This window comes from Lichtheimia ornata (genome assembly GCF_029851405.1).
Source record: "Lichtheimia ornata isolate CBS 291.66 chromosome Unknown scaffold00075, whole genome shotgun sequence".
In the NCBI taxonomy this organism is placed as follows: domain Eukaryota; kingdom Fungi; phylum Mucoromycota; class Mucoromycetes; order Mucorales; family Lichtheimiaceae; genus Lichtheimia; species Lichtheimia ornata.
In genome coordinates, this window is record NW_026695395.1 from 30,328 (window position 1) to 57,011 (window position 26,684).

Here is a 26,684-nt window from a genome sequence, read left to right on the forward strand (position 1 = left end):
TGAGAAGATCTGCATTCACTATCCCCTTTCTTGTTATATATTCCATCGTTCTTTAATCGCTTCTCCTGTATCTCATTCTTTTTTCTCTCTTTTTTCATTGCTTTCCCCTTTTTTGTCATCCACCTCTCCTAAAAAAAGATGGCATCTCCTAGTACATCACCCTCGATCGCTCACGACATGCAAGATAACAACGCATTGACGTTTGGCAGCTCTCCCCCTGTCAGTGAAGATCAAAGCTCGTCAACTTACACCGTAAATTCTTCGCCTTCTTCTTCTCTTCACTCTCCACTCAACAACTATCAACAACAACACTTTCGAATGGCCACAACTGCAAGCATCAAAGACGAGCATCATCATGCTGCTCCACAACCACATCAACGTCTTTTTAGCTACTCGGATCTATTGACATCACAAGCATCGCCTTATGAACACCATGGATACCGTAACAATGAAAGCAACAACAATGGCACCAATCATGCCGCAGGTGGTGGTTTACCAGAAAGCAATGGATTTAATGGACTTGGGCTGCATCCTCATTCACGTCAATCTTTATCAACAATGCACCATCATCAGCAGCCAAGCATACAACAATCATCTTCTACAATGACACCACCTTCTTTCATGGCAAGAACAGGCACAGCAGCACCTACAACGGCTATGGGACACAATTCCATGAGCAGCAGTATGCTACCTCCTCCTCCATTATCATCAGCTGTAGCAACATCTCAGCACAATCACAATCAACAACAAAGCAACAATCACATAATGAATATGACACATCATCAACAACAACCACCAAGCACAATGGCATTGCATCCATTGAGCTCACCTTATTCACCCTCCTCGCCTGTGGCAAGACCATTGCATCAACAGCAACAACAACATCGCAATGGTAGTGGTAGTAGCGAGTCTTCATTGTATGAAGGATTTGGATACCCATATACCACAGCAACAATGCTGTCAGGAGGAGCAAATAGAGATAAACAACCACGTGGTACATCCAACAGCCCCGGCGGCAACACTATGCTTGGAGGTCTCTCCTCATCTTCTCGACCTATTACTCCCGTTTCACCCCTGATGCCATTGTCATTGGATGTCGACGATAAACATCATCAAGATATGGATCGTTTTAATCGTCACCCCAATGAGTCACGTCCATGGGATCAACATCATGGTTACACAAACATCGGAAGTAGATCGGCTTCTTCCGGTAGTAATGCATCGCAGCATCCTCCTCGATCTCGTGGGCGCCGAGTATCCAATGTACCCACACAAGGTGTTCGCATGTTCACTTGTCAAGCTGAAGGTTGTGGAAAGGTGTTTAAGAGATCTGAACATCTCAAACGCCACATTCGATCCATTCATACATTAGAAAAACGTAAGTATTGCTTTTGATGTAATATGGCAACATGAACATGTCGCTCACTTTGGTTGCCATAGCATTCGAATGTCCTTATCAAAATTGCCATAAGCGATTCTCTCGATCCGATAATCTCAACCAGCACATTCGCATTCACCGCCACAGCAATGCAGGTGTCAAGAAGGAGAAAAAGATACCGTCGGCCTCTGATTTCCACCTTGGAGGCGTTGGTGTATCCCATCACCCTCATCATCACGCTGTTGCTACTGCTGGTGTCCCACCATCCCCGCCACCACCATACCATCACCCTTTTTCAAGCTATTGCAACATCTAACTTTTCATACACCACCACCTCAACACACAAAACCATGCATATAACATCGGCAAGCGGTTAATAATTTACATCCCACACACTCAATTTCCTTTTTTCTCCCGATAATGAACAACAACAAATTCAACTACTACATCCTTGATCCAATTCATCAATTCAGCACTCAGCCACCTACTTTCACAAACGTATACATATATACTCATCTCCTCATGACTTTTTTTTCTATCCTCTTGAGCTCTTCTTCTCTTTTCAATGCGACCGGTCCCTTGTAAATGTAAACACCATTTCCCTCGCCGTCAAATAAATAAACTCTGCTCATGGAAAATGACAAACCATGGAAAACTTCCTTTTTTCTTTTCATTGTAGTTACACACGTACCATGATCTCCTTATATCATGTAGCCATGCTGCCCTAGAGTACTATTCAATGCATCCTGGTGGTGGCGATGTATGGGATTGTTGGTATATGCAAGGCCTTCCCCCCCCCAGCAATGATGGATGACCATTTTCTAGAAGCCGACAAATGTTTCACAAGGTGATTTGCATGAGAACCCCTTTAACATAAACCACGCGTTTAGGTATGACGACGGAGATACAAAATACCCATGGTAAGGATGAGACAAACCCCAGCAATACAATGCTCGATTGTACGCCTCGTGATAAATTTCAAGGGCATCACGCTTTTTGTCTTTTTTTCTTTCTTCATCCATAAACAAACATGTCCAACCCTGAGATTCGCACACCTGAAGACGCAGCAGAAACTGACGAGTTTTTGTCAAGAGATTTGGCCACTGAATTTGCCAACAACTTGAACATGCAAGATATGGGAGGTTCCGATAAACAACAATCAGCTTCCAAGACCAAGGACTGGGCTTTGCTCAAGGATCCCAAGATTCACAATGAACGTCTCGAGGCCATCCGCCACAAGAAGGGATACGTTATTGATATGGATGGTGTTATTTATCATGCAAGTATCACGTTGCTTAGGTGCATTACCATAGCAACTAACGTGATTGGTTGTTTAGGGTACCAAATTGCTGCCTGGTGCCAAGGAGTTGGTCGAGTTTTTGAATCACAATAACAAAAAGTACTTGTTCTTGACCAACAACTCGGCTCCTACGCCACGTGAATTGCAGCAAAAGCTTAGTCGCCTTGGTATTGAAGTGACCGAAGACCACTTTTTCACTGCTGGTCAAGCTACAGCTGAATTTTTGAGCTCACAATCACCCAATGTAAGTTGACATGTGGATATCTAAAATACTACAACCAGGATCATTCATCACGTATTGATTAGGGTGGCACCTGCTATGTGATTGGTGAACCTGGTTTGGCGTATGCACTTTATGACAAGGGCTTTTTCATGAATGATCACAACCCCGACTATGTCGTGTTGGGTGAAGGACCTTCCTAGTATGTTGTTTTGTGATCCCACATAATACTTCCGTGTGACGACTGACAACGGTATCCATAGCAACTATGAAAAGTTGAGTAAGGCTGTCCAACTCGTATGTAATGGCGCCAAGTTGATTGCTACCAATTTGGACGTCGAGAACCTCGACTCTAAGGGTAACAAGATCCCATCCTGTGGTGCATTTACGGCATGTGTGGAGTTGGTTACACGTACTAAGGCTTTCTTCTGTGGCAAACCATCCGCTTTGATTATGCGTTACGCTCAACGTGTGCTTGGATTAAGCCGTTTGGAGACATGCATCATTGGTGATCGCATGGATACAGAGTAAGCAAGCATTGATCGCCATGTAAACACGAGTAGAATGCCAACGTATCTATCTTGTATAGCATTGTGGCCGGTATTAGCTCCGAAATTGATCCTGTGCTTGTGCTTTCTGGTGTCACGTCTATGGAAGAGCTTTCATTGTTTGCCTATCGACCCTATCTCATCCTTGGTGGTGTTTACGAGATCCCAACAGAGTCCAAGGATAACAAGCACACAGTGTCGGAAAGCGACATGGAGGCTGCTAGCAGAAGAGTACGTTTCCATCCATCTGTTAAAAAGTTGTAAAATACCTATCTTACAATGCTTTCTTAGGCTTCGTACTTGTAAATCTACATCATGCCATTATCCCTTGTACAAACAAAGCAATAAGCTACATCCACATTGTAGACAATTTGTTCATACATAAAAAAGTGAAGTGTCTTTTTATCTATTTCTCCAATATGACTAGTAGTCTATAATCTGAAACTATTGTTGTCACGAACAAATCGCGAGAGCGCGCTTAGTGCTGGCATTCATCCTCTTTCACGCAGCCCTTCTTCCCTCCTCTTCCTTTCTTTTCCAAAGCACGCATTAACGTTTTCCACCATGTCAAACACTATCGATGCGGTTGTTGGAGGCGAATCAGCAACGTGGCCACCTAATTACAGCAACTATACAGGTATTGTTGTCCTCTCTTCGAGCTGCGCATGGTTACGAAATCGAGCATTGACAACAAGCATATATAGATCTCGAAGGAGACGACATGCTGCAGGCATTAGAGAATGAGTCGAGAAGCAAGCGAGCACCTGGAAGTTATCGAGCATTCGTATCCAAGTTGCTTCGACACATGCGATCGCATCAATCGGCACAGAGCGAGCAAGACAAACGGATAAAATCGTTGAAGTTGGATATAGCAGCATTGAGCGAGTATTTGGGAAACGCACGAAAGAACTATGACGAGCTCGCCCAGTTTTTGCAAGATGAACGGATATTGAGGAAAGAGAAGGAAGCCAAGGTCAATGAATTGCAGGAAGCATTGAAGAAAGAAAAGGAGCGAACAATGGCCGCATCATCATCACCAGCACAAGCGTCAATATCTTCACCTTCATTACAGCAACATACACAACCACCCTCTTCTTCTCCTTATCAGCAACCACAATCAACAACCCCAGTATCACATCAACCTTCTCCCACCACCTCTCCACATGTTCAACATCCAACTACACCCACCAATGTCACTGAGCAATCCATAGCCGCATCAACCGCTGCTCTTCGTGCTCGAATAACTGAATTGGAACGGCAACTTATACGCTCTGCTAAAGGACGACAAGCCATTGAGAAGGAAATGTTGAATCATGTGCGACAAGGAAGTGAGCTACGTGTACAAGTCCAGGAGCTCAAAGCGGAATTAGCGAGAGTGAATGCGCTTGTTCAGAGCAAGGAACAAACCAATGCACAACTTCGCGGTGATCTTGAACGCACTCAGCAAGCATTTGGTGCATGGATGCATCAGTTTTCTACAAGCAATCCTCAGCTATCACAACTACAACAACTACAACAGCAGCAGCAGCAACGTCCCAATACCCAACAGCAACAGCCACCCATTTCACCTACTCATAATATCACTCCCCAGCAACAACTCTCTATGGTCATCCCACACTCATCTCCACCAATGACAATGGCACCAAATGCTGTTACGAATATCCCACAACAAGCACAACTACCACCAACATCATCCGCTGTATACAACAACTCTGCCGCACCTAATTTCAGACTTGCATTGCCAGAGCGAAGAGTACAATACGATCAACACCACAATCATCCACAACAACACCATCAATTATAGCGCCCCTCCATTAATAAAAGCAAATCACCACCAGCTTGGTTTCATGTACCACAAATAGAACAATGATGGTCGATGTTGTCTTTTTGATTACACAATGTTTATGGATTGATCCCTCCTGGAATTGTAGAAACAACAACAACAAATGTAAGATCATCTCGATTGTTTTTCGTTGTATCATCATCTCCACACACACAACCCCCCTCCCCCGGCCTACCCCCCAATAAAAAGTTTATATTTTTAAGAGCGCGCTTTAGGAGAGAGAGAGGAGAAGGACTTGATGCATATCAGGATAGTGAGTGCGGATAGAACCTTAGGATGGAAAATGCGTGATGATTGTATAGATCGCACAATGCATGCTGGTTATCAATTTAAGCGTTCAAGACTCGACCAAAGGCAACAAAACAGCACCAGGGCTAATCAAAACATGGGCCAATTGGATACAACAACAACAACAATGAATGCAATAGCCTTGGCGTTTGACTATTCAAGGTGTGATGTATAAAAAGGCACTTGCTGTAGTAGTAAATTATAATGCCAGCAGCAGCAGCACGTCAACTTATTGTAAATCTTGAGAGAGAGAAGAGAAATTCTTGCTTCTTATATATAACCAGCTGCTGCTGCATGCAGCAACAACACACAGCAGCCGTCAAGTCTGCATGTAAACTGATGAGCATGCTTATTACCCCTTTCAACATCAATCTACCAAAGTGGAATGCATCGATGTTTCTTTATTTTATCGATCTTTTGGATGTAATAAAAGAAATGGATGAAAAGAGGGGCCAAAAGGGCTATTACATATATACTGGGTCGTAGAATAGTAAAAAAAAGGAGAAGTGGAAAAGATTTGCCATAGAGAGCGTGGATGTATACATCGAAAAGAAAGCAATTACAATGATAAGAGGAGTGATGAGTGGATGGATGGATGATGGAGGGGTAAATAAGAATGGAATCTAGAGAAAGTTGGCAAGTGGCGGTTGGGGCTCATTTTTCTCCTTTTTTGCTGTGAGGCCCTTGGCCTTTTCAAAAAAGCGTGTGCTAAAGGAAGGTGTGAGACGGCGTTGTGAAGGTGATGGTGCAGGCATAGGTCTTGGTGCACTGCTACGATAGGATGGTGGGGCTTGATGTAATCTTGCTGCAGCACGTTTATCACCCTTGGCAGCAGCACGGTTGTACCATTGAATGGCCATTTGGATATCCTTGGGTACACCAATACCACATTCATAAAAGTATCCAATAGCGAACTCTGCCTTGGGTAAACCATTGCCAGTCGATGTAGCACGATAAGCCCATGCAAATGCTTGGTCTTCCGATGCATCAAGCACGCCATCTACACCCATCAAGTACCAAGCTGTGAGCGCAAAGCATGCTTCGGGATGATCTTGCTCGGCAGCAATACTGTAATAGTGGATACTTAAGGCAGCGTCAATTTTACATCCAAGTCGACCAAACTCATAACATTCGCCGAGTCGAAATGCGGAAGGTGCATAACCCAAAGCAGCGGCTTCACTGTATAGATGCACAGCATAGGTGTGATCCGCAAATATCACCGTGTCAAAGCCTTTTTCGTGCAACAACGCAAGTTCATGTAGTGCATGTGGATACTGGGGTGTTGCAGCTTCTGCTGATCGTTTGAGCCATTTATGTCCGTCACGTAGGTTACGGGCTATACCCAACTCGCAATTCATCTCTGCCAGACCTAAACGGTACATAGCTCCTGGGTGATTAAGTGCTGCGGCTTTGCTGTTGATGGCAAATGTAATATAATGAGTACATGCAATGATGATGGTAAAAGGGTAAAAACCTTACCGGTAAAACTGCACGGATTTGGCTTTATCGCGTCTTGTTCCAAGACCATCTTCATAACACTTGGCCGTGCTAGAATAAAAATAGAACATGGAGGCGTGTGCGTAAATATTTGTGTGTGTTGGGCAATCATTCGATAATCCCATTAATCCCCCACAACACGCGACCCCCAAAATAATCGCACATGCATGAAAATAAAGAAAAACGAAATTCTCTTTTTCGCTTACCGAAATGCTGCATCTGGATTGTGGTGCTTGGCGGCCTGCACAAATAATGGAAATGCCTTATCAAAGTCTGGCTCGCCGTGTTTCGACAACAACCCTGCCGCATACATGTTGGCAAGGTAGTATTGTGATTCGCTATGGCTGCGCAACGCCAATTGCTTGAGAAGTTTCTCGGCTTCCAGTAAATAAGCGCGCCGTGTGTTGGCTTCGGGTGACACTGTTGCCGCTTCCGACATGGATGCACTGCCATCATTGCCCATATCATCGCCATCATCATCATCATCATTATCATTGTCATCATCATCACCAGCTGACATACTGGATAAGGCAGCATCCTCTTCTTCTTTTTGCTCAAGACGTTTGGCGGCTTCAACAAGAAACATAGCAAAGTCGTGCTGAATCTCCATGTTATTTGTCTTTTTGGCGTTCTCCCTATACATGTTGATGGTCCTTGTGTGTGACAATAGAGCAGCGTTGGCTCCTGGTTTCAAATGTGAATGATCCAGTAGTAGTTCGCTGCCAATTGTCATTAAGCTCATTGACGAATACATGCGGTTGGGTGTTGATGGTGGTGGTGTTGCCGAGGATAAGGTCGATTGACTGGATGTATTACTGCGATGGATACCACCACCACCTAATGATCCATATTGATGGAGTTTGCTGACACTTGATGATAAACGTCTTGGTGATGAAGGTGTCATTGGTGTTGGGGGTAGGCTAGGGGTTGGCGAACGTGCTGGTTTCTTTTCTTTTGATTTGCTGCTACCGCTCCTCATGGCTTGCTGTTGCTGTTGTTGCTTTGTTACATCTTGATTTTGTAGTTGTTGTTGCTGTTGGGATGACCGCTTCTTGAAAGTTGTTGATGGTGACGATGGCATGGTTTTTACGTCGGGTGAGTAGTACGAGCTAACCCTTCGCTTAATGTCTTTCAACATGGCTCACGAGCAAGAGGGCAATAGAAACAAAACAAAAGAAAATATGGGTATTTAAAAGGGCCGCAAGGGAGTGAGGAAAGGAAAGAGATTAAAGAGAGAGGAAGAGTGATAGGAAGGGCGTTGTAAATCTCTTTTATATGCAATCGCTTTTTCCTTAAGCGACTCACATGTCCTTCTATATTAGTTGCTAACATCATGCCAAATAGCCACATCTATACGCACGCACACACACATACGCATACTCTCTCACTCACTCGCATGTAACACTCACCTACCATGCATCGTTGTAGTTGTCGCTTTTTAATTGTTGCCCGCCCATTCATCGCCGCCACCGCTTGCAATAGCCGAAAAGCACATCCCTTGTTAGGGCTTGGGGTCGTATTCCATATTGTAGAAAGAGGGGATAGGAGTCAAAAAAGAACAGACCGAAAAGGAACATCGAAAAGGGGCTGGAAAGATGGAAGGCGAAAAGCGTACTTGCACCGCCAAATTCTCGTCTCTGCCATGACACCTTTTTTTCCTTGGCTATGATACGCGGAGAACCCCCTTACAAGAAAGCTCCTGGTGAACAACAGCTTGAACATAGCACAATACCATACCTATCCTCAGAAGACCATGTGCTTTGATCTAGTCCCGTTGACATTTATCCCTACACATACATGGTGTTCTCGGCCTAGAAAGTGCACGCACCACTCGTTCATATTGTGCTTTGCAATCTTTGCACACACCACCCACTTGCATCATGCCCCTTATGTTGAGGAGAAATCGCTTAGATCCCCTTTTCGAGTCACTATAGGAAGATAAACTCATTTGATATAAGACCGGCTTGTTTTCATCATTGTTCTTGTCGATCTCAGCTAGACATATGCACGCACAATGGCACATGTATACACATACAAGCGTACTGTGGATCACTCTTACGATCAAGCTATCGTATTTAACGCGCACCAAAGAATTTTCGACACAATCCCACTGTAAACCATGATAGATAGCACATCCAAGGGAATACTTTTTGATCAAAGATGCAGGTGGATTGGCTACAAATGTACGTGTGTATGTGGGTATATGTCCCTGGGTGCATCACCGCCTTCATGCATAAACCTACACCTGCCCTTTGAAGAATCCAATCCGCGTCCGTATCGATGCGAAAACGACTTGTCATTGATCTTCCCTTTTCTCCCTCCACACCTTTCATTTCATAGTGGTAATATATATATCCCTTCATGGATACAATGAACACCTTCACTTGTAACATCGGGAGAAATCATTTCGAGAGGTGTATGTTTATTTGAGCAAACGAGCAACATATTAATGCATGAAACTAGGTAAACTTAAGAGATCCTCGTATCCGATCTAAAGTAAAAAAGCACATAAATATGTATCGGAGGCGCTATCGTCGTCGTCCTGTACCTTTTCGTAAACAGATGCGAGAGCATAGATTATCTCCGTTAGCTGTAGAGTCTCCTGCTTCCCACTTCAACACCTCCGTTTGTCATCTTCCTCCACCCCCAATAATGTCTCCTTGCTCGGTCATCCACATATTTTGCGAGTCACCCACAACCAGCTGATGATGATCCATTGGCCACATGCGTCTGACATTTGAAAAAAGAAAAGTATCGAAACAGCGTAACCATGCGCTAGACTATATTTCATGCAGCAGGTGATTTGTCCATATTTTTGGTAATCATCGATATCATGTTGTTGCCAACGATTGTGCTTTCTGCAAACCGATCCTCGAAGAATGATGCAGTCTCTGTAAATCGTTTTTGATACGCCTCCATGCTTCCCAGTGATACGCATTCAGCCCATCCACGAGCACAAGTGACAAATTCCATATCGTCAGATCGGATCTCTTTACGATACAAGGCAGCCATAATTGCCTCTTCCAGCATGGTCGGGCTACGAAACAAATATTCGGTGATACCCCTTTTAAAGCACATACAAAAGTTAGTCTTTGCATGACACACTTTTTTGAATACAAGCCATACTTACATCCATAAACGAAATAGCGGTGTCTGGCAAACCATATGCTCATAAGGATTTAAACCTAATGTGTACCAGCAATCGACCTATACAAATGTAAACCACATGAGATACATAGCTCCTACCATACACACCCGATCGGGTACACTTACCATGGCCAAAAGAGACAAGTGTGAATTGGGCTTGCGCTGTTCCTTGGGTATTTTTGATAGCGAGAACTCGTCCAATATGTCATCCGATAGCAGGATAGGGACATGATCCTTTTGCAGACCCCCAAAGACATAATCACCTGCCTGCAAATGCAAAGATCAGCTTGATGCATTTTATTGTACACACGCGTTTTCCATCCCCATACTTACAGCCTTGATTCTTGAACGAAACTCGTCCTCCTTTTCTTGTATCATGAGCTTGAATAAATCAGCAACCGATCGAGCGTATTGTGTGATTTGAATATTGGCAATTGGATTCATAATAGCGAGACCTGGTTGTCAAATGCACATTGTTAGCTGGTGACTGCAAGGATTCTCTCCAACCTGTTTGCTCTCTCCCCCCAAAAAAGCCATCTCCTTTTGCACTTGCCTGCATAAACATGCCATTTGTTGCTATAGATCCGCAGGGCCACATTCACTTTGACATTCTCAATTCCACCCGCAAAATGTGGCACCATCCACTAAAAAGGGTCGTCCATGATAAGACAATGGCCCATACAGAGCATCCATCATCGACTTACCGGGAATTGGTTGTTGGCTTTCCATGCACTTCCCATACTACATGAAACATTATGCGTTTAGTACAAGTTAAATGTGAAGCTGCATCAACATCCAAACACTCGCTGCGCATTGCCCTGTTTGTTTACCTTAAAAAAGCCGCATGTGTTACGGCCTGTGTATCTGCAGTGATACGATCGTGTTTCTCGGCAGTCAAGTGAACAAAGTTGGATTCAAAGCATGAGAGAATGCGAAGAACGAGCTGGTATTTTTCATCCGTGGCACGTTGACGTACAACCACCAATGGCTGGTCACGAGGATCAACTCCTGGTCCGTGCATTGAGTGACATGATACGATATGCACGTCAGATGGCAGGTGCTTGAGTAAGGCATTCATCTCGGGAAGTTTGACGGATGTCTAAAATGAATCATCATCGTGTAAGATTGGAAGGTTTTCATGCTTAGGACAAGAGTACATTACCTGACCACCCACAATGGCTCCCATTTTGGTTGCTAAAATGATACAATGAGTCCTATTTTCATTCCACTGATGGATGACAAGCAGCATACCTGGTCCATATTTGGCAATGGCAGAGTCGATGTGTTCAGCTTCCACCGCATACATGATCCAGTCGCAACGTCGTGATATGTGAAAACCATCAGGAAGCACATTGATAGCAGAGCCTAATATGTAGGTACATAGCGTTTAATGGTACTGGTCATACGTTTCGGTTGCTGTGAATATCACCTTGGAAGTCGTGCTTGAGCTTTTCATAGTTTTGGGGGAGATCGCACACATGAACCCTATAAATGTTCAACTGTCAAACCAATGAAGGTCGTTGCCTAGTTCTCCATTACTTTTTCCAGCCGGCTTTCGAAAGTCGTTGTGCGTAGAATCGACCCATTCCACCAGCACCAATGATGCCGAGCTCGATTGTTTCTTTTTCGTCGCGTGTTGACATGAGCAGTAACGGTGAGTGGGAAGCGAGAGGGGGCGTACAAAGAAGTTGCGGAAATTGATGATGTGACGCTGAGATGGATTTCCATTCCCCAAATCAGCTATTGTATCTCTACCCTCGAAAGAAGAGCACGTTCGTTTGACAGATGGCTTATTTTTGCGTGAAAGTCTTGTAGAATCCGAAGTACTGGTAAGTTGGATATCGTTCGCTACTACTATCATGCTGATAGATCCTTCAAAGCATGTTTCCTTATGATCCAAACCTGAGGATTGCTTAGCGATGCATTAAGTAGTAACCTTAATAAAACTTTGTTGTTCTTAGCTATCATAGAGCATAGAACGATTGTAGTAGATGAATCGATACTCGATCAAAAATAAAGGTATAGACAACATTTCCGAACCTAAAAGGATACCATATTAAGCACTATGCATACTCTGGTTGGATGGAAGCATAACGTGGTCTATCTCTATTCAGCCTTATAGGCTTCATCGTGCATGAGGAGACCTTGTGGATCTAAGCTCAAGAAGCAGACCAAGGTTTGGAACATGTAGTCAGCATGAATGCCATTCAAACAATCCCTCTTGCGTTCCAGCAGTAGCTAGAATGGATCACTATTCGAAACAAGCAAAGTACAAGATGCATTGGCTATCGTTGACAAGAGTCCTTACTCTCCAAATAACAAGGATAGTTGCATGATTACCATGTCATGAACATCCAAACAATGGTCCCACTCTTTGAGTTGAACTCAATAAGCCATTTAACCCTCTATTCTATACCGGTACGAATCATTGTGAAAGTGACATGTTAACCCTGAGTAGTAGAATTGTGGTGGATGATATGCAGAAAAGATCAGTGGGTGAACATCCCTTTCAGGGAAGCTTGATAAGATCCTGATGATAGCCTCCAAGACCTAAATTCAGGACCGCTTGTACCTGCTCCGTTTCCGGCTCCGGCTATTTTCAGCATTGTTGTGGATGCTGAATCTCAAATGATGTTCTGGTAGAGCTTCAATGTGTCTCAGCGAATATCCTTTCATTTATGTACATGATCGCATCATGGATAAGAGTATGTTGAACCTTGCACAATAGTAATAACTTAATCATGATGCAATCAACCGGCTGTTTTGCCGATATGTGTGTTTTTGTTTGATAGTTTTCTATTTTAGGCGACATTCAAAGCAGACCATGACGCTTGTGTGTCACAAACCCGCCCCGTTCTTCCGCTTACTTTTTACGAAGAATCCAGGTACTCTACGAAATCTGGTGTGGCGCGCCTTCTTTTTCTTCTTTTCTTGGCTTTTCTCACATTGATCTTTTCGGTTCATTGTCAATACCTCTCTCTCTTTATCTCTCTCTCTCTCTCTTCCCCTTATTCCCAATCCTATTAGGAAACAAGCCCTCTCAACATTTTAAATGCTATTGCCTAAGCATGCGAGGCTCTTGTTGCTGATATGCACGACTTTTATTCTACCATGGACATCATTGGGTATCTATCTACATATCTACATTGACATTGATCACCGAGGAACAGAGCTATTGACACCTTGTTTCAGCACACAGCGTTAACAATCGCAAACTCAACCGATTGGAGCCTCTAACAACAGTGCAACTCGACATTGCTCCACGCTCTCAAAGCTTCTACAGCAAGCGCGATCAGACACAGAATCCTGCATATCAACCAAGCGGGCCGAAAGCTATTCAACATGACGACATGTTACGGCTTGCAGTGTCAGCATTCAATACAACCTACTTTTTACATTTGCACCCCAACACCGATCTGTTTCATCCCAATGCTGTTATCAACTACAATGGTCGAGAAGAGCGTTTAAAACGACACGAATATCGAGTGTATCGTGGCTATGTCGTCGACGAGACTCAATCGCACGATCGGTGGGTTGCTGATCGAGCTGGTGTATTGCGGGATGATTTTGCCGCCGAGAATGAAGCTGGTGTATTAGGATGGGCACGTATCGTTGTTCGAGATGATATAAGGTAAATATAGGAATAGTGGGTTGGATGGGTGATGGGCACGTGTGGCATGTGATGTGTGTGTGTGCGAGGACCGATGATGATGATGATGGTGGTGGCGATATGCCAAGAGGTGGGCTGAGCTTAATGTGGAACTTGACGGAAAGCATTGCCCCGATCTCACACAAATAATCACTCTCACACACACAGCCACGACCTCGACTATCCAGTCTTTGAAGGCTCCTTCCGTGTCCATGACAACATTTACCATGTCAAGGCAACCCACAATTATCAATTGGCCAAACGCAGCGACGACGTTGAATTGAATACAGCCCATCATCAATCTCGCATGGTCATTTACCGTGACTCAGATACGGTTCTCACACCCCTTTTGAGACGAGATGGCCAACCCACTACTCAGGTTCCTGAATGCGGATTTGATCAATTGTTGCATAATCAACAACCACCTTCCACCATCCCAGCACATCATGCACTAGGCGTTTATCAAGACAATGAACTCGATATCGATACTTACTTGATGATGCCCGATGGCCATTCCCCTCTCCGTAAACGTGCACCTGAAGGGTGTCCATCTACAAAGAAGAGTAAGTGACCATCCATGCACTAGTCGAACAATGCATTAATTTTCCTCCTTCTCCTATCTCCTTTAGTTAATTACATGGGAGCTGGTAAATTGACCTAACAAGCACAATGGTTATATTGGGATACTGACAAACTCCCCCCCCCTTTAGCTGCTGATTGCACCTATACAAAATTCTACCAGTCAGCCGACAATGCTCGCAAGCAAATCATCAATGATTGGAACACTGCATCCGCCGTCTATGAACGAACATTCAATATCCAATTGGGCTTGATCAACATCACCATCATGGATGAAAATTGCCCATCGACACCTCAATCCAATGCCAGCTGGAATCAAGGTTGCTCTTCTTCATATACCATTTCTTCTCGTTTGAGCGACTTTAGTCAATGGCGTGCAACCCTTGGTGATGATGGTGCTGGTTTATGGCATTTAATGACCGCTTGCGCGTAAGTGTGATGGTGATCACGTCTTACTTTGGAGCGTGATGCTTATACTTGCATTCAACCTTTATAGTTCTGGTGTCGAAGTTGGTATTGCATGGCTCAGGCAATTATGTACGCACACCGTTTCACGTCAACAATCCCAAGAAGGCACACAATACGTCTCTGGAACAGCTGTATCTTCAATCAGTAAGTTGCTTTCATTGAGAGAAGAGGGAAAGTACATTATATGTTGACACCCCCTTTTCTCATCTAGTTCGAGATGAGTGGACTGTGGTAGCTCACGAGATTGGCCATAATTTTGGTAAGTTGGATGATATGGTAGGAAAAAGCTTGTTTGCTCATATTTGAAAAAGGTGCTATTCACGATTGTACATCCGACAATTGCCCATGCAGTGGTTCCTCTTGCCAATGCTGCCCTCTTAGCTCCAGCGAATGTGATGCCCAAGGACGATACCTCATGAACCCATCGAGTAATGGTTCTACCCACGACTTTAGCCCATGTACTATCAATACCGTGTGTGAAGCATTCCCATCACTTGGCTCTTGTTTAGAAGGTATTTTTGGATACTTGGCAGCATGCAAAGTGGGCTTATATTGACTTTATGTCTCTATTATTAGATCCTGGCAGTCGAACCATCAAGACATTACAAATGTGTGGTAACGGCATTAAAGAAGACGGCGAGGATTGTGATACGGGTGGCACCAATACAACATGCTGTAACGGAAGCACATGTAAATTCAATGACGGAGCCAAGTGCGAGTACGTGTTTTTATTTTGAATGAGAAAAGCATGATGGCTGACGGAATGCTTCATATCATTTAGAGATTCGACCGATCTTTGCTGTGACAATTGTCAACCACGTGCTTCGGGCTATGTGTGTAGAGCAGCCACATCTGAATGTGATGTCGAGGAAACTTGTGCTGGTGATACGGGTGATTGTCCATCAGATCAACACAAACAAGATGGTGAATCCTGCAGCAATGGCATGCAATGTGCTTCGGGCCAATGTACTTCACGTGATGCACAATGCAAACAACGTGGCTCAGATATGAAGATCGCTCGTGCTTGTGGATCAGCTTCAGGCTCTTGCCAGATGATTTGCGATAATCCAGATGGTCTTGGATGCGTCATCTTTAACGGTTTCTTTTTGGATGGCACACCTTGTGGTATTGGTGGTACATGTAAAGATGGCTCTTGCAGCTTGGATAACTTTGGTAAGTTTTATTGAGCCGGGGGGAACAAGGTTGTTCGCACTACATGTAAATGCTAATGAATGATATCCTTAGGTGACAATGCAAAGAATTGGATCGATAACCACAAAGAGATTGTTATTCCCGTGGCTATTGTCGTTGGATTGCTCGTTTTATTCTGTATTTTCCGATGTTGCTGCATGAGCTACTATAGACGGCGCAATGGGGGTGTCTATGTTATCGGTGGCACGCCTCAGCAACCACCACCACCTCCTTATTATCCACCTCCACAAGCACAGTGGGTTGACCCATCCCGATACAATGGTGCACCATCCATGCCACCACCCTCTTATACACCACCCACGCGAGAAGCCTATGAAATGAACTCTTCAGGCAATTGGCAACAACCACAGCAACCAGAAAGTAGAGAAGGTGGTGATATCTCTGGACGTGTTCAACGCTTCCAAGAACAACAAAGAGGCTCCACTTCACCACGGTAGTGCGTAACTCCTCATCCTACCTCTCCCAACATTCCCCCCACGAATAAAAATATACATATTTTAAGCCAAGAAAAGAGCATTTATTACTATTGAAGAAAAGGGTATCTATGTAGTGGTATAGTATATGACCTGTTCAAAGGAATAACGAAGCTGGAGATTAGTAAACAAGTTCTGCTGATAGCTTGAGAGCCAAAGCAGCATATGCAATAGAGAAAGAGAGATGCTCAGTGTAACTATGACTAAAAGAAAAGGATCATTACATCAGGTACCTCCAGAACGGAAGACCATATTGATGCTCCATTCTGTTTGGGAAAAAGTATCATCATTGTCCTCTTTCGCTATTGCTATGCTGTCATGCTGCTCATAAAGTAAAAAAGTACATACCAATGCAAAGTATAAAGATAACTTTAAAGTGTAAAAAGTGGAAAACGCGAAAACAGCTGAGAAGAATTTTTGTGCTCTTTTTATGTGTTGAGAGGCAAGCGGCTTAGCCAAACATGGCTCCGCTTTCGGGGATGGGTTCGTTTTGCCGCTACGAAAGCCTGATTGGCTGCCTCCAAAGGGATAAGGTAAAGAAGAGGCATGGATGCACTGGTAGCAAACGATATCAAACACCTCATATCCCATTCATCTCCTTAATCGAAATGCACATCGTAACATGGGTTCAGCAACTTTTTTTGTTTTGAGACAAGCGTGATAATAACATATGAATTAATAGCTACTGTTCAGCAAGGACGTAAAGGTGATAGATGGACGCGATAAATGTTAACTACATTATTGGTTCTTCTTGGTAGCGTTTGCAGAGGCAGGTTTGGCGCTCTTCTTCATCACAAAGTAGTGTGCGATTTGCAGACCGATGATGCCTACAACATGGATTAATCTCTGTAGCTCTAATGTCAACCCCTCTAATCACTTACCAGTGATGGCCAACACGATGATGAAATGAGCAGCAGCAATGTTCTTCAATGATGAAGTGATTTCGTCTTCATTTTCGGTAGAAGTAATCACGTCCAAGCCTAAATAGACATCAGAGATCAGCATCAGATTTCTGATCCGCTGTACCACCACCTTTGACCTTCCCCAGAGCTTATTTCCCTTTCCAAAATCTTACCTGGTCGCACAGATGTTGCGTGAGTGGACAATCCAAAGAGCATCAACACTGAATAAAGCAATAATGTGTTAGTCATGATCCACCTTCCAATTTATCAATGCCTTACCAAGAGATGCGCCATCAAAGAGAAGGTTGGAATCTGTCATATGAGCCAAACCAGCCGAGAAACCCACAGCAGCAATCATCAAGTTGGCAAATGGAATATACTTGAGGATCTTGGGTGCTTGTGTTTGCGTGATATAGTAAAGCTAACGAATGCGGCGCTTAGTGCATGATACATATAGATGCGTTGCGTCTATGCAAACACGAACGACGTGTAAAACATAGTCTACTTTGGATATAAAGACATACCGTAGCTCTTGAAACAGCATTGGGGTGCTCAGCAGGATTAGCCCACAAGAGGTAGTAGTCGAATGCCCAGTCTGACCAATATGTCTATGGAGGATTGATTAGCCTCATGGACTCGCAAGGGAGAGAGAGAAAAGGAAAGCAAGATTGTTACCCCGTAAGCAAAGAAGCACGAACAGAGAATCAAGGCGACCTTGATCGTTTGCATTTGTTCACCCGCCATGTTTGAAGAGATGAGGAGCAAGAAGAGCAAAGAGTATCTCACTGAGCTGTGTCCTCGAAGAAATTGGGTTTCTCACCACAGCTGTGTAACTACAAACCTACCAGCATCTTTCTCTTTGTCACGCGCGCACAACAATGTGAGAAAGAATAATGGCGCAGCCTCCCTTCTACCCTATCATGCGACTCATTCATTCATTCATGCTTGTACTATGCAAGAGGTTTGGGGGGGAGATGAAAGTACTAAGCTAAGCAGAAAATGAACCCAATTTGGAATAACAATGATCAATGCCGTTTAATGAATAATGAATAAATCGTATGCTATAATGATGCTGCTACTTTGCAGATGATAATGTTGGTTGTTGCTGCTGTTCAACGTCGAACCCCATAAATAGACTATCCCATTCATAAGTTGGGATCAGCTCCCCAAATAACTTTGTCATGCATTCTCCGAGCTACCAAAACAAAAGATTTCCATTTGAGCAAACAATGGATGTGGACCGTGCTCTTCCTCTTCGTCACATACCTTATCAAGCTCGCGTATGACATCTTCCATCATGATCACGTAAGAAGAATACAATACGTATACATGCTCTTTCTCCAACATGGCCATTCTTGATTGAGTCCCAGGCAGCTCTTTAAGATGAATGATCAAGGATTGCCATGCATTTCTTGCTGGTGGGAAATAAGGCGGTAAAGGTGTCTTCAAACGTAGAGCGGATGCGAGTAGATAAAAATAAAGTAGTATGTTGCCAACCATTTCACGACGCTCTTTGCTAACAGGCATGATGAAATCACGTTGAACGTCTTGAAACCAAGCGTCTTTGAAAACAACGGTACGCATAGAGCAAAATTTGTCGACAATGTTCTGGCAGGAGTTGAGCATGGATTTATAAGTGTCGACCGGGAAAGCACCCTTCAAACGTGGTTCATTGGGTGTTTGAGCCAACAATGCTTGAAGCTCCAATAGTGTACGTTGTAAATCAAGCTCCATATCCATAAAGGCACGTTTTGCAACAGCACGTTGTGATGTCGAAGGATCATCACCATCACCATCACCATGGCAGTTGTTCTTGATCATGAGTGAAGTTTCCATTGAAGTGGCTAATGATCGTCCAGAGTAAACGGATACTAGCTTTTGATACAGCCTTGCCATTCGCAACAAGAAATCAGAGAGTCCTTTGCGTAGCTCAACACGTGCTTCATATGGCCATACATATACAGTCGCCACCAATCCAAATACGACACCCACCAAAATGGCGACACAGCGTTGGAAAGCAAGCAACCATACCTCAACATGGTTCGTATCACGATCGTTATACTTGTTGAGCACCACCAAGTTGTAGGCGAGTAACGTAAATTGGCCGAATTTGCCATGTTTGTGATGCAAGATCATCCAAAAGTTCGGGATTGAAAAGAGCCACGTCAATACTGGCAGCACATACATGTTGTTTGGGAATAACATGTAAATCGTCATGGCAGCAAAACATCCAAGTACGGTCGACAATATACGGTAGATTGATACTAAGTTGGTACCACCAACGGTAGGCGTCATCACAACCATCAACTACACATCGCATCATATCAAATGAGAAAATCAGATTGATAATACCATCACCAAATCAGATAAGCAACCCATCCTACTTACAGTAATCAAAGCCCATTCCATTCTCCAAGCGCGAAACCATTCGGCTGTACTTTCCATGAATGCTGGTGCTGCTAGTAGTGTGGCTGCGATCGAACATTTTGTAGCGTATCGCACCTTTTGCTGTTTTAGTAGTGATAATGTTCTCCATGTTCTTAAAAAGAATCTTCGCCATGCTGTCTTTGGCTCCGGAGTATGTAATGTATTTCTACTGTTGCGGTCATTTGGGACAAAGCTGTCGATGGATACATCCTTCTTGGCTACGGTGGGAACGTGGGACAAAAACAAGTGAGCAATGTGATGATCTCAATTAGCAATGACACTTACAGTTAGAGCGTTTGCCTGAATAAAGCTTGAATTGCCACCAATGTATCTTGCTTGCACGCTCCTCAGCTTCAGACCAACGCCGTATACACTCCACCAAGGTGATCATCTCACGAGCAAATTCAATCATGTTGAAAACGAAAAAGTACACCAAATAAAGATCCTCTCCTGGCATATCAATACTTCCATCCTTGCATCGTTTTTGGAGACGTTGTTGATATGTCTTTTGAACCGCTTGTAGCTGTGACATTTCAAACAAGGCGATTGCTTTTTCAAGATTGGTTGCCAAGGTCTGATAAGAGGGTGAAGATTTTTTGCTTATAGGTGTGGTGGTGAAATCACGCCGTAAATGATACAATGTCTGTTTGCACGTGTATGCGAGTGACTTTAGCGGCTGTCTGATTGTGCGAATAAAATCAAGGAGTGCGGTGCTTTCAGTCTCCAGCTCGCTATCGTTGAGATGATCAGAGGATGCATGGCTATGCGTGCGCTTCATGTCTGCAGCTCCAGCCACGGCTGTCTCGGTGCTTTCAGCAGCAGCAGCATCCAACTCGATATTCTTTTGTCGTCGCATCTCATTTTCAAGAAGTCTACGTCGATAGCCAGCACGAATACTCCAGGTCTCTTGCAAACCGCCATTGCTGGATTTTTTCTTTGACTTCTTTGCCTTTTTAAGCCCCTTCCAGGAACCTTGTAACTCGTTGCACATTCGTTCAAATTGGATACCACAGCTGCTACGAAGACCAGCAACATGTTGTGCCAAACGTTGCATGCTTTTGACAATATCCTCGTATTCCCCGACACGACCACGAATTTGGCGATTCCACATGACTTCCAACTTTGCGTCTGAAAGCGACTTTTGCAATGATGTAAAACTTGCACGGTGTGAATCGATAGCCGTTTGTAGGGTTTTGTTTGCTTTGAATTCAGGGAGGTCGTCGTCAAGGAGAAAGGTTTTGGTTAAGAGTTTCAAGAGCACCTGGTACGATGATAACGTTGCTTCAAGGTCCTTGCTATAAACGTCTCTTTTCAGTGTCACCTCGCAACAAACAAACAATGTCCTACCAACTTACTTTAATTTCTTTGCTGCCGAATAAGGCCAAAAGATGATGCAACATGAAACTGTAATCACGGTCCCTGTAGCCACGGCTGATACAATCTGTTCGATCCTTGTCGTATCAAAATCGCCACGATTTGCTGATCCTTCCCTTACGACAATGATGAAGATGATGATAAAGCAAAGACTCGATGCTAGAAAATGATATCATGCTGCACGATTAGCACCACCACAATGCATACGATTAGCCCAAAGCATAACCTTAATTTACCTGTGGCCACGGGTGGTTTATTCCAATGTGCTTTGAAGAATGCAATCACGGCGGTTGGACCAGCGAGCCAAAGCAAGAGCGATAACGTGTGAGCAACAACGTCATATCCGTGATCAATGAAGAAATCTGTTGTCACCATGGAACCCAAACAAACGGCTGTGGCAGAAAGGGTATAGCCCCATCCATAAGCAGCAGCCTCGACCATGCCCCCAAGTGATTTTGCAGGGTTGAAAAATACAGTAGCCGTGGCAACCAGGTGGCTTGATACACGATTGTTCCCAATCAGGGCATTGAGCATAGGTACAAAGGTAAAAAGAGATCCCAAGAAATAAGCAAAGCTGCATTTCAGTACTTGTCGTTGTGCAGTGGTGAGTTCCCAATGAGTGATGGTATCCTTTGCTCTTTTCCATATGGATGGCTTATCGGGTAGAGGGTTGTAATGATGTTGTTGATGCTTGTGGCTCTTTTTGGATGTAGCAGGGAAAAATGGCGTGTCGGAATCGCTCTCGGTGGTTGATGCGCTTGATTCTGAAACAGCATTGTAGGTTGTTTCACCAGCACTACTGCCCTGCAACAATGGCGTTGTCTCACTGTATCAAATAAATGAGATACTTGAAGCACGTAACCATATACACACATACCTTGATTGATCCTTTGGGTTTTTGAATGATGTCGACTGGTGCTGTTGCTGTGATACCATTTCATCTGCAGAATAATCGTTGGCGTTGAAATCTTCATGCGTCGGAGAAAGGGGCTCAGGTACAGTGGATAATGACACAGTGCGTTTTTGGAGGGTGCCATCATCAAGGACGACCTCTATCTCGCTGTAGGAAGAAGGAGAACGCGTTGGAATGTCAACCTGATCGGACCATTGGCCAAGCGATGGGTATTGATCGGACGTGAATGAGGCTGGTGAAGTGGAGAGGTAGGTGTGGGAGCGACCTGAAGAAGGAAAAGGTATTGGTGCTGCGTTGCGAGGCAGTCGCTTAGGCATAGGTAGAGAGAGAGAGTTTGACAGCGGAGGAGAGAAAGATGGCCAGCATAACACTATCAATGTCGTTTATAAGAAAAAAGTCTAGCTTGTGTAACGGCTTCCAACCGCATTTACCACGACATCCGATAGAGTTTGGAGTGCATCATATATCCTCACTTTCTAAGAAATCAATATCTTGGTTTCACGGCATACACATTATTATCACCCTTATCAGCTGATCGAATGTTCCCTTACATCATGAAATAACCTTGCTATCGATTAAACTGCGCTCGTGCACTGTGACTATAGCGTATTCCTTCCTTATTCATGCTCAGGCTGCGGGAAGAGGAGGAGGAGGAGGAGGGTCCTGCTGCATACGAAAGAAAATTCTCTTTTAACCCGACACTCACTTACAAAAGACACCTTCAATGGTAACCAATCTCTTCACAACCCATTCACACTTGACCGATGCACTTACATTGCGTAGGGAAACTGCTTTGGTAAAAGAAACAAAGGTGGACACACACTGGGTGGAAACACAACGACATCAGCTGCAACACCAGGCTCTTCACAATCACCCACACAGCAACAACAAGGTTCCCAAAGAGATGCAATGCTAGCTGCTGCTGAAAGACGACGTCAAGAAGTAAGCGATATATTATTAATATCCTGCTGATAATGCTTTACAAACGTATCAATCAGGCTGAAAATCGTGGAGTGAAACAAGGTGGTGCTGGTGGCAAGTTGAGCAAGCAACTAGCCGAACAAAAGCGACAGAACCCAATGCAAGCAGATTCGAATGAACTACCAGAAAGGATGGTCGTAAGTAACATACACATTGGTTTGTGTCATGGCAACCTAACGTAGTATATTATAGTGGGATTAAGTAACGCTGCATGAACGCTACCCTGGATACATGTATACGTTGGAGATGATTCGACAAGACGTACGCCCTATTTCATTGTTTAATACGCACAATAATACCACTTGGTTTGATCCAAACGACTTTAATTGATGTTTTGGGAATGGGATGTGATTATCGTATCGTTTTATGAAAGGGACGCTTCTTGCATCTTATGTCGCGTCTTAGTATTGTTGTTCAAATACCTATTTTGGATGCTACGCTTTGGCCCAGAATAGCAATGTTGCCGCTATTGTATGGCGTGAGACGCTCAATCGAGCACAAAATGAGAGATTGATGTCTACTTTTAATCGAATGCTTATATATCTTTTTCATATCACCTATACGGTATGCTTATGATAGAGGGATGCAATACTACCTTGCATGATTGATGTGCGAAGACGAGGAAAGACCTATGCTCATTTATGATCGATAACATAATAAAGCACGAATCTAAAAGCAAGATCCAAAACAATGAAGACGAAGTCACGTGATCCAAAAGAAGAAAAAACAAAAAGGAATCCAACCTGATTGATCAGGTGGTTATGTAGGGATGAATGCGCGGACCGGGAATCGAACCCGGGTCATCCGCGTGGCAGGCGGATATTATACCACTAAACCATCCGCGCGAATTCGATGTTTTGACACGTTCGTGTGCGGTTTTGTCGGCCTCGATTCCTTAACAAGGAAGGTGAAATCACGTGTGCAGCATGAAGACCCAACTTGGATCATGTGACCCAGGATCCTGAAGCGACAACCAAGATCACATGATTTAAGTCACATGATTTGAGCGAGCCCTTCACCTTCATCCGGCCCATCCTTCATTTACATGTCGTTCCTTTCTTTCCCTTTTGATTCATTTTCCATTATGTTCCTTATCATTCCTGTCACTTATGGTAAACACGTCTTTGCTTCTTTTATTGTCGATTCCATCATTTTCTAGAACCATAGTATAAGCATTCCTGTCATTTCCATACATCGAGTATATATATATGCAAAGTATCTATTCAATAAACGAGGAGGTTTTTGTCGAGTTCTTTTCTTCTTTTACGTTTTCCCCTTTTCTCTCTCTCTCTCTTGGTTCTTTATTGGAGGTCTCTCTTCTCTTTTCGTTGTCGTTTTGATTGAGTTTCCTCGCGTTTCTCAATCATTCGGATCATCATTATTGTTTCCATCTGTTTCCTTTCTCTTCCCAACAACCATTACAACAAGACCAAGTACCACACGTGTCAGTTTTGGAGGTCTTGCCGAGAAACTATTTATTTCTCTCGCACGTGTTGTACCATTCTCTGTATCTTTCTTTTCATCTTTTCTTTTATTCATTCATCATTACCTTACCTTAACACTACATCAAGAAATCTATGGAATCTCAAGACATCTCTCGTTTCTTGGCGAATCCTGAAGTCTTTTCTGGAACGTCCTCTGGTATTAACCCTTTGTCTTGGTTCAAGCAATTCGATCGCGTTCGGCGTGCAGCTATTTGGAGTGATGAACAGGCCTTGCTTGTTGTAGGCTCCTATTTTCGTGGTCAAGCTCAAATGTGGTGGGATGCTCTCGAAGACTCAATCCATACCTGGTCAGCATTTGAGGATGCATTCAAGGCCAAATACATTGCTGGACAAGATCGTGATGCTTGGTGGACCAAGATTGAAACAATGAAACAAGGTGTGAACGAATCAGTCGAAGAAGTTGCTGGAAGGTTGCAAGATTTGTTCCAAATGGTTGGCAAGGTTGAAGAAGGTTTCAAGATCCATTACCTTCTTCGTGCTATTCGTCCCGAGATTGCGTATGAGCTGGAGAAATTGGTCATCCCTGATCAATTTGCAACGGCTGTGAAGGAGGCTGTCAAGGTGGAACAAGTCATGCGCAAGTATGGTCGTATCGATGGTGCTGATAACCTTTCGGTTGTTCGTGGTGGCAACTTATCGTCTCAATCATCATTGAGTGGTCGTATTGATCACGCTCCTTCTCTGGTTCCCGAAGATTCCATCAGCTCTCAATTGTCGGAATTGGTGGAAGGTTTCAAGGCTCTCAAGGTCCATTTGGTCGAAAACGCAAATCGTGCACCTGTTTTCAAGTGTTACCATTGCGGCAAGGAAGGGCATACCAAGACCAAATGTCCTCAATTGAAGAGTGAAGACAACCAGGGAAAAGACAAGGGGCGTCAATGAAGGAGGACATTGGCGCCCATAATCCATCCTCCAAACCTCAAGATGAGCAAGCTGATATCAATTTGGTGGAGTGTCCTCAAGTGCTAGCAGTCGTTGAAGGTAGCAAAAGAACAAGGTCGGAAGTCTCAGGCGTTCGTGAAGAAGGTCGTGTCAAGAAATCGAGTGGCCCGCAAGAAGGTGGTGTTTCTCTTGGTGCCGAAAAGATGGATGTAGACCAAAATCATTCATCAAGCAAGGTCAAAACCAAGAGATTACGTCGCCCTCCAAGAAGATTGCCGGTGAACATCAAGAAAAAGGATATTTGGGAAAGATTGCAAGCCCTTGACTCTGGACTATCTATGGCAGATTGGTTGGCTTTAGACAAGAAGGCCTATCAAGATGTGAGAGATGGTCTACGTTACCTTTATGGTCGAAAACCAAAGTCAACCAAGAAGGGAAGCAATCAAGCAAGACCGGTGACTCAAGGAGTGAATGCTGTGGATTTGGCCGAATACGCTGAAGCTCATTATGTTGATGACAATGAGTCCGATGATTCATGGTTGTCTGTTTCTTCGGATGATTTGTCGGTCGAAGGCAACCCTTCTGATGAGAACTCTGAAGAGGGTGAAGATGGCTATTGGTCAGACGACACAGTGTATGATTATCCTTACAACTTCCAAAGGATGCGTACCAGTTGTCCCTTGCGTGGTCCTATTATCATCAATGGTCAAGTGGTGTCAGCCGTTTTTGACTCTGGAGCGAGTGTATCTATCATCAGCAAGTCATTAGTCAAGAAGCTCAAGTTGCAAACGATTGGTGACAAGATACCTGTTTCGACCATGGATGATGATTCCAATAGGCCTTGTGATATCACTGTTTCGGTGCCGGTGCGTGTTGCTGGAAAATTACGACCAGAGCATATGTGTATCCAAGAAAACACCGATCGAGACATGTGCTTGTTGGGAATGACATGGTTCAGAGCTTATGGAATATACTTCAGAGCCGATCAATCCACTCTTGTCATCCCCACAGGTCATGGTCAAGGTTGTGTTGAGTTGCAATGTCATCAGCCGCAAGACCCTGAAGAAGATGGTGTATCCGCTTTAGCTGTGATGGTGG

General features: G+C 44.0%; 9 protein-coding genes and 1 non-coding gene across 10 annotated transcripts; 5 read left to right on the forward strand and 5 right to left on the reverse strand.

The window, feature by feature from the left end:
* Window positions 1-138: 138 nt before the first annotated feature.
* Window positions 139-1,694, forward strand: O0I10_010728 (uncharacterized protein; the record flags this gene model as incomplete). Its single annotated transcript, XM_058490706.1, has 2 exons — window positions 139-1,378; window positions 1,441-1,694. 2 exons carry the CDS (start codon window positions 139-141, stop codon window positions 1,692-1,694), a joined length of 1,494 nt encoding a protein of 497 aa, XP_058338495.1.
* A 714-nt stretch (window positions 1,695-2,408) lies between these two features.
* On the forward strand, window positions 2,409-3,710 carry O0I10_010729 (TIGR01457 family HAD hydrolase; the record flags this gene model as incomplete). Its single annotated transcript, XM_058490707.1, has 5 exons — window positions 2,409-2,657; window positions 2,716-2,922; window positions 2,985-3,100; window positions 3,162-3,425; window positions 3,488-3,710. 5 exons carry the CDS (start codon window positions 2,409-2,411, stop codon window positions 3,708-3,710), a joined length of 1,059 nt encoding a protein of 352 aa, XP_058338496.1.
* Window positions 3,711-4,010: 300 nt separating this feature from the next.
* O0I10_010730 (uncharacterized protein) lies at window positions 4,011-5,250 on the forward strand (the record flags this gene model as incomplete). The annotated part of the gene is made up of 2 exons (XM_058490708.1): window positions 4,011-4,083; window positions 4,151-5,250. 2 exons carry the CDS (start codon window positions 4,011-4,013, stop codon window positions 5,248-5,250), a joined length of 1,173 nt encoding a protein of 390 aa, XP_058338497.1.
* Window positions 5,251-6,200: 950 nt separating this feature from the next.
* O0I10_010731 (uncharacterized protein) lies at window positions 6,201-8,155 on the reverse strand (the record flags this gene model as incomplete). The annotated part of the gene is made up of 3 exons (XM_058490709.1): window positions 6,201-6,990; window positions 7,057-7,125; window positions 7,281-8,155. The coding sequence occupies 3 exons, from the start codon at window positions 8,153-8,155 to the stop codon at window positions 6,201-6,203; spliced, it is 1,734 nt and encodes a 577-aa protein (XP_058338498.1).
* A 1,706-nt stretch (window positions 8,156-9,861) lies between these two features.
* On the reverse strand, window positions 9,862-11,864 carry O0I10_010732 (uncharacterized protein; the record flags this gene model as incomplete). Its single annotated transcript, XM_058490710.1, has 11 exons — window positions 9,862-10,138; window positions 10,205-10,281; window positions 10,348-10,488; window positions 10,555-10,676; window positions 10,775-10,865; window positions 10,926-10,962; window positions 11,052-11,320; window positions 11,384-11,415; window positions 11,473-11,586; window positions 11,651-11,706; window positions 11,761-11,864. The coding sequence occupies 11 exons, from the start codon at window positions 11,862-11,864 to the stop codon at window positions 9,862-9,864; spliced, it is 1,320 nt and encodes a 439-aa protein (XP_058338499.1).
* A 1,468-nt stretch (window positions 11,865-13,332) lies between these two features.
* O0I10_010733 (uncharacterized protein) lies at window positions 13,333-16,566 on the forward strand (the record flags this gene model as incomplete). Its single annotated transcript, XM_058490711.1, has 11 exons — window positions 13,333-13,346; window positions 13,421-13,852; window positions 14,039-14,433; window positions 14,500-14,517; window positions 14,581-14,878; window positions 14,946-15,061; window positions 15,129-15,176; window positions 15,229-15,429; window positions 15,494-15,635; window positions 15,699-16,090; window positions 16,163-16,566. 11 exons carry the CDS (start codon window positions 13,333-13,335, stop codon window positions 16,564-16,566), a joined length of 2,460 nt encoding a protein of 819 aa, XP_058338500.1.
* A 774-nt stretch (window positions 16,567-17,340) lies between these two features.
* On the reverse strand, window positions 17,341-18,248 carry O0I10_010734 (uncharacterized protein; the record flags this gene model as incomplete). The annotated part of the gene is made up of 6 exons (XM_058490712.1): window positions 17,341-17,429; window positions 17,484-17,582; window positions 17,678-17,725; window positions 17,784-17,925; window positions 18,029-18,112; window positions 18,180-18,248. 6 exons carry the CDS (start codon window positions 18,246-18,248, stop codon window positions 17,341-17,343), a joined length of 531 nt encoding a protein of 176 aa, XP_058338501.1.
* A 331-nt stretch (window positions 18,249-18,579) lies between these two features.
* Window positions 18,580-22,535, reverse strand: O0I10_010735 (uncharacterized protein; the record flags this gene model as incomplete). Its single annotated transcript, XM_058490713.1, has 7 exons — window positions 18,580-18,699; window positions 18,771-19,811; window positions 19,893-20,149; window positions 20,217-21,226; window positions 21,287-21,464; window positions 21,542-22,131; window positions 22,183-22,535. The coding sequence occupies 7 exons, from the start codon at window positions 22,533-22,535 to the stop codon at window positions 18,580-18,582; spliced, it is 3,549 nt and encodes a 1,182-aa protein (XP_058338502.1).
* A 407-nt stretch (window positions 22,536-22,942) lies between these two features.
* Window positions 22,943-23,400, forward strand: O0I10_010736 (uncharacterized protein; the record flags this gene model as incomplete). Its single annotated transcript, XM_058490714.1, has 4 exons — window positions 22,943-22,945; window positions 23,002-23,160; window positions 23,217-23,336; window positions 23,392-23,400. 4 exons carry the CDS (start codon window positions 22,943-22,945, stop codon window positions 23,398-23,400), a joined length of 291 nt encoding a protein of 96 aa, XP_058338503.1.
* A 573-nt stretch (window positions 23,401-23,973) lies between these two features.
* On the reverse strand, window positions 23,974-24,044 carry O0I10_010737. Its single transcript has one exon. It is a non-coding gene; the product is annotated as a tRNA-Gly (tRNA).
* Window positions 24,045-26,684: the final 2,640 nt, after the last annotated feature.